Below are 13,916 nucleotides of genomic sequence, written 5' to 3' on the forward strand. Positions count from 1 at the left end.
TGCCACGGGCAGCCACAGTGAGGGGAAGTGTCACAGTGCACACCTACATAAACCTCGTGCACACCAGACATACAAAGTGCAGACATACACACACACCAAACCAGGTGTAACCGCATGCACTTGACAGTAAGCTGCCTAGCAACAGCTCAGGCTGCTATACTGCCAAGTACCAATCATGTTGCCAGCGGCAACCACACGTGAGGCAACATATTAACAGCACTCACCAGTGGTTGAACACTAAACTCAAACCGCAGGCAACTGCATGTGGATCCAGAAATCTGTGGATGACAGTGCTATATGGGGGGGGGAATTTGTGGATGACACTGCTATATAGGGGGGGGGGGAATTTGTGGATGACACTGCTATATAGGGGGGGGGGGGGGGAATCTGTGGATGACACTGCTATATAGGGGGGGGAATTTGTGGATGACACTGCTATATAGGGGGGGGGGGGGGAATTTGTGGATGACACTGCTATATAGGGGGGGGGGGGGGATTTGTGGATGACACTGCTATGGGGGGGGGGGATCTGTGGATGACACATAAATAGCATGTTATGCTACACGTGTCATCCACAGATTTCCCCCCCTCCCCATAACAGTGTCCCCTAATACAACGGGCCCCGCTGCTCACATCAGTATTCATATCTAAACTTAATCCTTAACCTTTTGTAACTTTAATGTAGCATTATCCCGAGTGTACAACCTTACTATAAAGCTCCTGTAGCAGGCAGAGAGGCCGGCAGCGTAACGTCACTCACTGACGTCACACGCCTGCTTCTTTCATACAGTGGAAGGGTAGGTGCGCGATGTCAGTAAGTGACTTTAAGCTGCCGGGCGCTCTGCCTGCTACGGGAGCTTCATAGTAAGGTAGTACACACGGGATAACGCTACTTTAAAGTTGCAAGAGGTTAAGGATTAAGTTTAGATATGAATACTGGTGTGAGTGGCGGGGCCCGGTGTAAGAGTACAGTGACTGCACCACTGCAAGTTGCCTCCAGCCCCTCATCCCTCCCCGCTGATACATCACAGGCTGCGCTGTGCAGCATCGCAACCTGTGATGTATCAGTGTTAGCAAAGTAAAAATGGCAGCATTCGCCCCATAAGACGCACTCATTTTCCCCCAACTTTCGTGCGTCTTATGGGGCGAAAAATACAGTACTTGAAGCTTTTTTAAAAATTTTTACTATGCAAAACTTTATTTTAACATTTTTTTTTTACTTTAGCAAACATTTGTTACATATATTGTAATGCATTGGCTGTAAGTGGATTACACGGTGTAATATACTTACAGCCTTTCTGCCTGTGAGATCCGGGGGGCTGCGGGTCCGCGAAATACGCGTCGCCTGCCTGTGTGCGCTTTCAGCATCCGTATTTCCATTTCCAAAACAGAACATGTCCTATACTGGTCTGCAAAACGTGGACTGGGATCCCAAAATAGTTGATGGGACCACAAAAAAATGGTGGAAGGCACATGGACTGCATCCGTATTTTGCGGTTTCGCAGTTTGCGCACCGCACAATGGATACAGCCCTGTGCAGGGGGCCTAATTATCATGACAACCAAAAGATTGACGGCAGAAAAAGTCCACCTGGTCCATGTAGTCGCCCGTTATCTTTGGATAGACCTGGGCTTATCCCGGGCAGGTTACCGTCACTTACTGTAGACTAACCACATCTGCTGGAGGTTTGTTCCAAGCTTCAGCCAGTCTTTCAGGAATATAATATCTGACATTGCTCCTGATCGTACCCCCGGCTGATTTCAGATTGTGCCCCCCCCCCCCCCTCCAAAATCTTTTCTTTAGCTTCTTTTTAAGAACACTTCCCTCCTGAACCTTATTTAAACCTTTAAAGGGGTTATCCCATGTAATGAAGTTTCAATTATTGTGTTGTTGCAACTTACTAAATACATGTTTTAATCGATTGCCCCTCTCTTCCTATCTATTTGCATTTCTTCCTCTGAGTGGTGTACATGTGGTTGCCAATGGTTACGGCCACAGCCGCGACACTGCCGTGGTGGCCGCGCTTGCACGGTGTCTTCCTCCGCCTTGTCTTGTAGGTTGGATGGTCAGCTTCACGGGATCGCGCACGCACGGTCAATCTCCTGCCTCCCTTCGTATATTTATTCCCCTCGCATGACCAGTCAAACCCGTTCACCTGGTCATTTCTTTAGCTGTAAAGTCAGCGCATGCACAGTCTCTTTGTATCCTGCGCCTCTGCCACTCCCGGCTCAGACGAGAGTGCGCGCACACATACATGCGGCAGGGGGATTATGTCAGCAGAGCGCTGATTCGGCTGTCATTCAATAGGAAGGTCAACGCCCCCTGACTGAGCAGTCTGCCAAGAGGAGAAAGCAACCACGGCACGCAAAACAGAAGGTGGGATAACCCCTTTAACATATGTAAAGGTTTCGATCACGTCCCCCCCTTCTCCTCTGTCCTATTGTAACATATGTAAAGGTTTCGATCACGTCCTCCCTTCTCCTCTGTCCTATTGTAACATATGTAAAGGTTTCGATCCTGTCCCCCCCTTCCCTTCTGTCCTATTGTAACATATGTAAAGGTTTCGATCACGTCCCCCCTTCCCTTCTGTCCTATTGTAACATATGTAAAGGTTTCGATCACGTCCCCCCTTCTCCTCTGTCCTCTTGTAACATATGTAAAGGTTTCGATCCTGTCCCCCCCTTCCCTTCTGTCCTATTGTAACATATGTAAAGGTTTCGATCACGTCCTCCCTTCCCTTCTGTCCTCTTGTAACATATGTAAAGGTTTTCATCACGCCCCCCCTTTCTCGGTTGTCCTCTTGTAACATATGTAAAGGTTTCGATCACGCCCCCCCCCTTCCCTTCTGTCCTCTTGTAACATATGTAAAGGTTTCGATCAAGTCCGCCCCTTCCCTTCTGTCCTCTTGTAACATATGTAAAGGTTTCGATCCTGTCCCCCCCTTCCCTTCTGTCCTCTTGTAACATATGTAAAGGTTTCGATCACGTCCCCCCCCTTCTCCTCTGTCCTATTGTAACATATGTAAAGGTTTCGATCACGTCCGCCCCTTCCCTTCTGTCCTCTTGTAACATATGTAAAGGTTTCGATCCTGTCCCCCCTTCCCTTCTGTCCTCTTGTAACATATGCAAAGGTTTCGATCACGTCCCCCCCCTTCTCCTCTGTCCTATTGTAACATATGTAAAGGTTTCGATCACGTCCCCCCTTCCCTTCTGTCCTCTTGTAACATATGTAAAGGTTTCGATCACGTCCCACCTTCTCCTCTGTCCTATTGTAACATATGTAAAGGTTTCGATCACGTCCCCCCTTCTCCTCTGTCCTCTTGTAACATATGTAAAGGTTTCGATCACGTCCCCCCCTTCTCCTCTGTCCTATTGTAACATATGTAAAGGTTTCGATCACGTCCCCCCTTCTCCTCTGTCCTCTTGTAACATATGTAAAGGTTTCGATCACGTCCCCCCCTTCTCCTCTGTCCTCTTGTAACATATGTAAAGGTTTCGATCACGTCCCCCCTTCTCCTCTGTCCTCTTGTAACATATGTAAAGGTTTCGATCACGTCCCCCCTTCCCTTCTGTCCTCTTGTAACATATGTAAAGGTTTCGATCACGTCCCCCCTTCCCTTCTGTCCTCTTGTAACATATGTAAAGGTTTCGATCACGTCCCCCCTTCTCCTCTGTCCTCTTGTAACATATGTAAAGGTTTCGATCACGTCCTTCCCTTCTGTCCTCTTGTAACATATGTAAAGGTTTCGATCACGTCCTTCCCTTCTGTCCTTTTGTAACATATGTAAAGGTTTCGATCACGTCCCCCCTTCCCTTCTGTCCTCTTGTAACATATGTAAAGGTTTCGATCACGTCCCCCCTTCCCTTCTGTCCTCTTGTAACATATGTAAAGGTTTCGATCACGTCCCCCCTTCCCTTCTGTCCTCTTGTAACATATGTAAAGGTTTCGATCACGTCCGCCCCTTTCCTTTCCTGGAGGTTATATAAATTAAGTTCTTTAATAGTGTTGGGCAAACTTGTGTTTTAAGTTCTGCGTCCAAAGTTCAGGTTATCGAAGAATCCAGTTATGGATTCCGCTACCACGAACCATAACGGAATTTGGAATCAGATACTTTGATAACCCGAACTTTGGACGCAGAACTTAAAACATAAGTTCGCTCAACACTATTCTTTAAAGAGGACCTTTCACTAGATTAAAAAATCTAAACTAAATATACAGACGTGTAGAGCGGCGCCCAGGGATCCCCCTAAACTTACTCTTATCCCCGGGCGCCGCTCCGTTCGCCCGGTATAGCCTCCGGTATCTTCATAGTTAGGCTCCACCCAGGGGAACCTGCCGGCGTCTCCTTCTCCCATGCAGTAGCGCTGGCCAATCACAGCGCTCAGCTCATAGCCTGAGAGAAAAAAAAACCTCAGGCTATGAGCTGAGCGCTGCGATTGGCCTAACATGTGCCAAACATGTGAAGATACCGGAGGCTATAACCGGAGAACGGAGAGGCGCCCGGGGATAATAGTAAGTGCAGGGGGATCCCTGGGCGCCGCTCTACATGTCTGTATACTTAGTTTTGATTTTTTAATCTAGTGAAAGGTCCTCTTTAAATCTCTCCTGTTATGTTTTATTCTTAAGACCATTTTTGGAGCCCGTCTCTTCACCCGTTCCCTTTTATCTATGTCTTTTTGTAGGTGGGTCTCCAGAACTGGACCCGTTATTCCAGATGCGGTCTCACTAGCGCTCTATACTGCGGGATCAGCATTCCAGACGTCTCGCTCTTTAACCCCTTAAGGACTCAGGGCGTAGCGGTACATCCTAAGTTTAAATCGCGATTGTGGCGCGGCGGGGGTTAATCCGAACAGGATGCCGGATGAAATCATTCAGTACGAACATTTGGAGAGGCGGTGCTGGCCATGGTGCTGATGCCTGCTGTTCATGGTGCTGATTGGTGCAGGGAGAGAGGTGCGAGATTCAAACTTCCAGCGCTCCTCTCTCCCCCTAATCGGCACCCATCGCCCTCCAGGTAGGTTAGGGTCAGTGAGGGAGAGGCACCGTTAGGCAAGGATAGAAGGGAAAAAAAAAACAAAAAAACTTATCTAAACTTTTTTTTTGTCTCAGCTTTGAGACCCTAGCCCCCCCCCCCCCCTGCCACTTGCCCCCCCACCACCAGCGCCCCCCCTCTCCACCATTTTATTTGGCTGTTAACACATTTTTTCCAGTAATAAAGTAAGGGTTAAAATGGAAAATTTTCCAAAAAATTGAAATTCCAAAATTGTTTCTCCATCTGCCATTAACTCTTGTGGAACACAAAGGGTTAACAAAGTTTGTAAACCCAGTTTTGAATACCTTGAGGGGTGTACTTTCTTAGATGGAGTCACTTTTTTGGAATTTCTATTCTAGGGGTGCAACAGGGGGCTTCAAATGAGACATGGTGTAAAAAAAACCAGTCCTGCCAAATCTGCCTTCCAAAACCCATATGGCGTTCCCCTCCTTCTATGTCCTCCCGTTTGGCCAAACAGTAGTTCACGATCACATATGGGGCGTTTCTGTAAACTACAGAATCAGGGCAACCCATATTGAGTTTCGTTTGGCAGTTAACCCTTGCTTTTTTCCTGGAAAAAATTGATTATATTGGAAAATTTTACAAAAAAAAAATCAAAATTCTTAAATTTTATGTCCATTTGCCATGAAGTCTTGTGGAAGACCTAAAGGGTTAACGACGTTTGTAAAATCAGTTTTGAATACCTTGAGGGGTGTAGTTTATAGAATGGGGTTTCTATTACGTAAGCCTCACAAAGTGACTTCAGACCTGAACTGGTCCATAAAAAGTGGGATTTGGAAAATTTCTGAGAAATTTCGAAATTTGCTTCTAAACTTCTAAGCCTTGTAACATCCACCAAAAATAAAATATCATTCCCAAAATGATCCAAACATGAAGTAGACATATGGGGAATGTAAAGTCATCACAATTGTTGGGGGTATTACTATGTATTACAGAAGTAGAGAAACTGAAAATTTGAAATTTGCTATTTTTTCCCAATTTTTGGTAAATTTGGTATTTTTTATGCAAATTTTTTTTACTTTTTTGACCCAATTTTAGCAGTGTCACGAAGTACAATATGTGACGAAAAAAAAGTCTCAGAACGGCCTTGGTAAGTAAAAGCGTTTTAAAGTTATCACCACTTAAAGTGACACTGGTCAGATTTGCAAAAAATGGCCAAGTCCTTAAGGTGAAATAGGGCTGAGACATGGGTTACTAGATCGCCGCTGGCACATCCGCAATACCCAGTCCCCATAGCTCTGTGTGCTTTTATGGTGGAAAAAAAACGGTTTGATACATATGGAAATTCCCCTGAGATGAGTCCTGTATGTGAGAGGAGTCGGGGACAGGACTCATCTCAGGGGAATTTCCATATGTATCAAACCGGTTTTTTTTCCACCATAAAAGCACACAGAGCTATGGGGACTGGGTATTGCGGATGTGCCAGCGGCGATCTAGCAGCCCATGTCTCAGCTCTATACACAAAATCCCGGTGACCGGTTCCCTTTAACAACCACTCTCACCCTACCTGCTTTCCCTGCCGCCTCTCCACACTGTGCACTCATTTTGAAGTCCTCGCTAACACCGAGCTGCCAGTACCATCCTCTGACTGAGGGCTCCTTCTCCCCAGGTGCAGTATTTCACAGCTGGACACACTGAACTGCGGCTTCCATTGTTTGGACCATTTATCTAGTGCGGGTGAATCTTCTCCATGTTACAAACCCCTCCAAGAAAGTCAACCCTCTTACATACTCAGAATGCACCCCATTAAAGTGGTATTCCCATCATAGACAATGGGGGCATATCGCTAGCATATGCCCCCATTGCCCACCGCTGGTAGCCGCACCTATATCGAGAACGGATCGGGGAGCGCTGTGTTGGAGGACCCCAAATTTATCGGGGTCCGTCCACTATCAAGCGCTAATTCCAATCCTGCCTCTCCCATAGAAGTGAATAGGAGCGTACCGCGCATGCGCGGCCCATACTCTCATTCATTCCTATGAGGCCGACGAAAATAGCCGAGCCAGGGCTGGGCTATTTTCGGCGGCCCCATAGAAATGAATGGAGGACGGCTGAGCATGCGCAGTGCGCCCTCCTTTACTTTCGGGGCTCCGTTCTCTATATAGGTGCGGGTCCCATACCTATAAGACAATGGGGGCATATCCTAACCCCCATTGTCCATGATGAGAATACCCCTTTAACAACAAGCCTCTGATATCTGTCCAACGGCCGACCGCGGATCCACTGGACTATCCGCGGATTAAGTCCAATCTTCAGCCAAAATCCAGCAACATCCACGGAACCTCCTTCGTAGCCAAAGAAATCTATAAGATTAGTCTGACGTGATCGGCCCTTGGAGCAGCCATGCTGTTTTAGGGCCAATAAGTTGTTGGTTTTTAGGTGGTCGATTATCTTCTTTTTCAGGAGGGTTTCCATTATTTGACTACTACAGATGTTAGGCTCACGGGTCTGTGGTTTCAAGCTTCCTCCCTGCTTCCTGTGGATGAGTAGAACACCGGCCATTCTCCAGGAACATCACCTGTTAAAGGGTTTCTGTCACTTGCTAAATGTGTCTTAACCCCTTATTGAAGCCCTATTTCACCTTTAAGACCCGGCCATTTTTTGCAACTCTGACCAGTGTCACTTTAAGTGCTGATAACTTTAAAACGCTTTGACTTATCCAGGCCGTTCTGAGACTGTTTTTTCGTCACATATTGTACTTCATGACACTGGTAAAATGAAGTAAAAAAAATTAATTTTTATGTATAAAAAAAATACCAAATTTACCAAAAATTTGTAAAAAAAAAAAAAAAAGCAAATTTCCAAGTTTCAATTTCTCTACTTCTATAATACGTAGTAATACCCCCAAAAATAATTACTTTACATTCCCCATATGTCTACTTCATGTTTGGATCATTTTGGGAATGATATTTTATTTTTTGGGGATGTTACAAGGCTTAGAAGTTTAGAAGCAAATCTTGAAATTTTTCAGAAATTTTCAAAATCCCAATTTTTAGGGACCACTACAGGTCTGAAGTCACTTTGCGAGGCTGATATAATAGAAACCACCCAAAAATGACCCCATTCTATAAACTACACCCCTCAAGGTATTCAAAACTGATTTTACAAACTTTGTTAACCCTTTAGGTGTTCCACAAGAATTAATGAATAATAGAGATACAATTTCAAAATTTCACTTTTTTGGCAGATTTTCCATTTTAATATTTTTTTTCCAGTTACAAAGCAAGGGTTAACAGCCAAACCAAACTCAATATTTATGGCCCAGATTCTGTAAGTTACAGAAACACCCCATATGTGGTCGTAAACGGCTGTACGGGCACACGGCAGGGCGCAGAAGGAAAGGAATGCCATACGGTTTTTGTAAGGCAGGTTTTGCTGGACCGTTTTTTTGACACCATGTCCCATTTGACGCCCCCCTGATGCACCCCTAGAGTAGAAACTCCAAAAAAGTGACCCCATTTTAGAAACTACGGAATAGGGTGGCAGTTTTGTTGGTACTAGTTTAGGGTACATATGATTTTTGGTTGCTCTATGTTACACTTTTTGTGAGGCAAGGTAACAAGAAATAGCTGTTTTGGCACCGGTTTTATTTTTTGTTATTTTCAACATTCATCTGACAGGTTAGATCATGTGGTAATTTTATAGACCAGGTTGTCACGGACGCGGCGATACACAAGGATTTCATTTTTGAAGCAAAAAAAAAAAACGTTTTAGTGTCTCCATAGTCTGAGGGTCATAATTTTTTCAGCTCTTGGGTGATTATCTCGGGTAGGGTATGATTTTTGCGGGATGAGATGACGGTTTTATTGGCACTATTTTGGGGTGCGTGTGACTTTTTGATCGCTTGCGATTACACTTTTTGTGTTGTAAGGTGACAAAAAAATTGCTTTTTTTTAGACCGTTTTTATTTATTGTGGTAGGGGCTCATTTATTGCGGGATGAGGTGACGGTTAGATTGGTACTATTTTGGTGGGCGTACGCCTTTTTGATCGCTTGCTGTTGTACTTTTTGTGATGTAAGGTGACAAAAATGGTTTATTTAGCACAGTTTTTATTTTTTACGGTGTTCATCTGAGGGGTTAGGGAGCCGGTCGATGTGGCGATACCTAATATGTATACTTTTTTTTTTCCACCTATATTTTACCAATTTTTTTTAACTTTATTTGGGGAGAATTAAGTTGTTGTTTTTTTTTTTACTTGAAACTTAATTTTTTTGGGGGAAAACTGTATTTTTTGTCCCACTTTGGGACTTGAACTTTTGGGGGTCTAATCTTTTACAATGCATTCCAATACTTCTGTATTGGAATGCATTGGCTGTATGAGTAATACTGTGTGTATTACTCATACAGCTTCCGGCCTGTGAGATCACAGGCTCGTCACCGGAAGGCATCGCGCTGCCTTCCATGCCATCGGGTCCCCCCTACAGCCGCATGGGGACCCGATGGCACCGCCACACGCCGCCGCAAACCGCAGGTAAAGCCGCAAACCACAGATCTGAACTGACACGGGGGGTTCACGGGACCCCCGCAGGCGATCGCCGACACGGGGGGGTTCACGGGACCCCCCCCCCGCGCATTTAGCCAAGGTGCCTGCTCAATGATTTGAGTAGGCACTGGGTTCCGATCACCGCCCGCCGGGCGGCGGTGATCGGAACTATACATGACGTACCGGTATGTCATGGGTCCTTAAGGGGTTAAGCTGGCTGACATTAGCACATAGCTAAACATAACCATATCAGTCCCATCCCCCTCTGTGGTGCCATTATTCATAAAAACAAACTTTTATAATATGCTAATGAGCCTCTAGCAGCAGGAGAGGGGGGGGGGGGGCGTTGCCCCTGCAGCTAGAGGCTCCGTTCTCCCACCTCATTCCTCGCCCTGCTACAGTCGATTGACGGGGCCATGGAATCGTTGGTCTTCTCCATCCGTTGACATCTCGCGCCTGCGCCGTCCGCTTCTGTATTTGGTGCAGTGAGTGAAGAGCGCTCACCTGCGCAGAATACGTACAGTGCTCCCGGGAAGAGACAGTGAGGAGGCAGGCGAGCGTCCTTCACTCACTGCGCCTGTGCCGAATACAGAAACGGACGACCCCCCCCCCCCTCCTGCTGCTAGAGGCTCATTAGCATATTATAAAAGTTTGTTTTTATGAATAATGGCGCCACAATACTGGATAAAACAAGGCGTCCTCCATTACCTGACCATCCTGTGGAAGGAGAGGACGCGGACATCTCTCTGGTGTTGTCCTCTGACTGGATCTCTCTGCAGGAGACACAGAGACTGGACTCAGACTTTACAGACAGAGAATTCCAGGACATTTGTATTTAGTCCTGTCCGTTACCTGGAGATGTGAGGGGCTGGTCCTCCTCCATCATCACCTCCTTCTACAGCCCTCCTGTCCTCCTCCAGCTGCACTACCGGCTCCCCCGGTACCTGCTCCTCCTCAGGCCGGGGCTCTCCCTCCCGCTGTCCGGACATCAGAGCCTCTTTACAGGGCGTTTCCAGCAGAACTTCCTCTTTCCCTCAGGTTCCTGGAGTTTTCCTCTCCCAGCATGCGTTGCGGTGTGACGTCACAGGGCTGGCCCCGCCCGGCACACTGGTCAGTCAGCACTAGCCCCGCCCCCTACACCTCCGGCGGCCATGTTAGTACACCCAGACATGGCTCCTGCTCCTCTCCTCACATCACTGAGGGCCACAGGCGCTTCCCTCACCATCTCCAGAGCCCCAAACACTGGGAGCGGCCAGCACAGCCGTATCTAAGCCTCTCATGTGAGATACAGCCTGCTGAGCCTGGATCACAGCTTCTCTTGTGTGATATTGTCTGCTGAGCTGTGTATCTAATCCTCTCCTGTGTGATACTGTCTGCTGAGCTGTGTATCTAATCCTATCCTGTGTGATACTGTCTGCTGAGCTGTGTGTCTAATCCTATCCCGTGTGATACTGTCTGCTGAGCTGTGTATCTAATCCTATCCTGTGTGATACTCCCTGCTGAGCTGTGTATCTAATCCTGTCCTGTGTGATACTGTCTGCTGAGCTGTGTATCTAATCCTGTCCTGTGTGATACTGTCTGCTGAGCTGTGTATCTAATCCTGTCCTGTGTGATACTGTCTGCTGAGCTGTGTATCTAATCCCGTCCTGTGTGATACTGACTGCTGAGCTGTGTATCTAATCCTGTCCTGTGTGATACTGTCTGCTGAGCTGTGTATCTAATCCTATCTTGTGTGATACTGTCTGCTGAGCTGTGTATCTAATCCTATCCTGTGTGATACTGCCTGCTGAGCTGTGTATCTAATCCTATCCTGTGTGATACTGTCTGCTGAGCTGTGTATCTAATCCTGTCCTGTGTGATACTGTCTGCTGAGCTGTGTATCTAATCCTATCCTGTGTGATACTGTCTGCTGAGCTGTGTATCTAATCCTATCCTGTGTGATACTGCCTGCTGAGCTGTGTATCTAATCCCGTCCTGTGTGATACTGACTGCTGAGCTGTGTATCTAATCCTGTCCTGTGTGATACTGTCTGCTGAGCTGTGTATCTAATCCTATCTTGTGTGATACTGTCTGCTGAGCTGTGTATCTAATCCTATCCTGTGTGATACTGCCTGCTGAGCTGTGTATCTAATCCTATCCTGTGTGATACTGTCTGCTGAGCTGTGTATCTAATCCTGTCCTGTGTGATACTGTCTGCTGAGCTGTGTATCTAATCCTATCCTGTGTGATACTGTCTGCTGAGCTGTGTATCTAATCCTGTCCTGTGTGATACTGTCTGCTGAGCTGTGTATCTAATCCTATCCTGTGTGATACTGTCTGCTGAGCTGTGTATCTAATCCCGTCCTGTGTGATACTGACTGCTGAGCTGTGTATCTAATCCTATCTTGTGTGATACTGTCTGCTGAGCTGTGTATCTAATCCTATCCTGTGTGATACTGCCTGCTGAGCTGTGTATCTAATCCTATGTGTTACTGTCTGCTGAGCTGTGTATCTAATCCTACAGGGTGTGATACTGTCTGCTGAGCTGTGTATCTAGTCCTATCCTGTGTGATACTGTCTGCTGAGCTGTGTATCTAATCCTATCCTGTGTGATACTGCCTGCTGAGCTGTGTATCTAATCCTATGTGTTACTGTCTGCTGAGCTGTGTATCTAATCCTATCCTGTGTGATACTGTCTGCTGAGCTGTGTATCTAATCCTATCCTGTGTGATACTGTCTGCTGAGCTGTGTATCTAATCCTATCCTGTGTGATACTGTCTGCTGAGCTGTGTATCTAATCCTATCCAGTGTGATACTGTCTGCTGAGCTGTGTATCTAATCCTATCCTGTGTGATACTGCCTGCTGAGCTGTGTATCTAATCCTATCCTGTGTGATACTGTCTGCTGAGCTGTGTATCTAATCCTATCCTGTGTGATACTGTCTGCTGAGCTGTGTATCTAATCCTGTCCTGTGTGATACTGTCTGCTGAGCTGTGTATCTAATCCTATCCTGTGTGATACTGTCTGCTGAGCTGTGTATCTAATCCTGTGTGATACTGTCTGCTGAGCTGTGTATCTAATCCTATCCTGTGTGATACTGTCTGCTGAGCTGTGTATCTAATCCTATCCCGTGTGATGCTGTCTGCTGAGCTGTGTATCTAATCCCATCCTATGTGATACAGTCTTCTGAGCTGTGTATCTAATCCTATCCTGTGTGATACTGTCTGCTGAGCTGTGTATCTAATCCTATCCCGTGTGATACTGCCTGCTGAGCTGTGTATCTAATCCTATGTGATACTGTCTGCTGAGCTGTGTATCTAATCCTATCCTGTGTGATACTGTCTGCTGAGCTGTGTATCTAATCCTATCCTGTGTGATACTGCCTGCTGAGCTGTGTATCTAATCCTATGTGATACTGTCTGCTGAGCTGTGTATCTAATCCTGTCCTGTGTGATACTGTCTGCTGAGCTGTGTATCTAATCCTATCCTGTGTGATACTGCCTGCTGAGCTGTGTATCTAATCCTATGTGTTACTGTCTGCTGAGCTGTGTATCTAATCCTATCCTGTGTGATACTGTCTGCTGAGCTGTGTATCTAATCCTATCCTGTGTGATACAGTCTGCTGAGCTGTGTATCTAATCCTATACTGTGTGATACTGCCTGCTGAGCTGTGTATCTAATCCTATCCTGTGTGATACTGTCTACTGAGCTGTGTATCTAATCCTATCCTGTGTGATACTGTCTGCTGAGCTGTGTATCTAATCCTCTCCTGTGTGATACTGCCTGCTGAGCTGTGTATCTAATCCTCTCCTGTGTGATACTGTCTGCTGAGCTGTGTATCTAATCCTATCCTGTGTGATACTGCCTGCTGAGCTGTGTATCTAATCCTATCCTGTGTGATACTCCCTGCTGAGCTGTGTATCTAATCCCATCCTGTGTGATACTGTCTGCTGAGCTGTGTATCTAATCCTATCCTGTGTGATACTGTCTGCTGAGCTGTGTATCTAATCCTGTCCTGTGTGATACGGTCTGCTGAGCTGTGTATCTAATCCTATCCTGTGTGATACAGTCTGCTGAGCTGTGTATCTAATCCTGTCCTGTGTGATACGGTCTGCTGAGCTGTGTATCTAATCCTATCCTGTGTGATACTGTCTGCTGAGCTGTGTATCTAATCCTATCCTGTGTGATACTGTCTGCTGAGCTGTGTATCTAATCCCATCCTGTGTGATACTGTCTGCTGAGCTGTGTATCTAATCCTATCCTGTGTGATACTGTCTGCTGAGCTGTGTATCTAATCCCATCCTGTGTGATACTGTCTGCTGAGCTGTGTATCTAATCCTATCCTGTGTGATACTGTCTGCTGAGCTGTGTATCTAATCCTCTCCTGTGTGATACTGTCT

General features: G+C 46.3%; 1 protein-coding gene across 7 annotated transcripts in view; it reads right to left on the reverse strand.

Moving 5' to 3' along the window:
• The window catches only part of LOC121000834 (zinc finger protein 383-like), a 1,218,895-nt gene extending 1,208,418 nt beyond the window's left edge, over positions 1-10,477 (reverse strand). For all 7 annotated transcript variants that reach the window (XM_040431515.1, XM_040431524.1, XM_040431516.1 and 4 more), the window contains exons 1-2: positions 10,390-10,477; positions 10,246-10,310 (exon numbers count right to left, since the gene is read on the reverse strand). In XM_040431515.1, the coding sequence (XP_040287449.1) occupies positions 10,246-10,310; positions 10,390-10,423 (99 nt within the window). In that variant the 5' untranslated portion in view covers positions 10,424-10,477. The remainder of the gene's footprint in view (positions 1-10,245; positions 10,311-10,389) is intronic.
• Between the last annotated feature and the right edge of the window lie 3,439 nt (positions 10,478-13,916).

This window comes from Bufo bufo, chromosome 5, assembly GCF_905171765.1.
Source record: "Bufo bufo chromosome 5, aBufBuf1.1, whole genome shotgun sequence".
In the NCBI taxonomy this organism is placed as follows: Eukaryota; Metazoa; Chordata; class Amphibia; order Anura; family Bufonidae; genus Bufo; species Bufo bufo.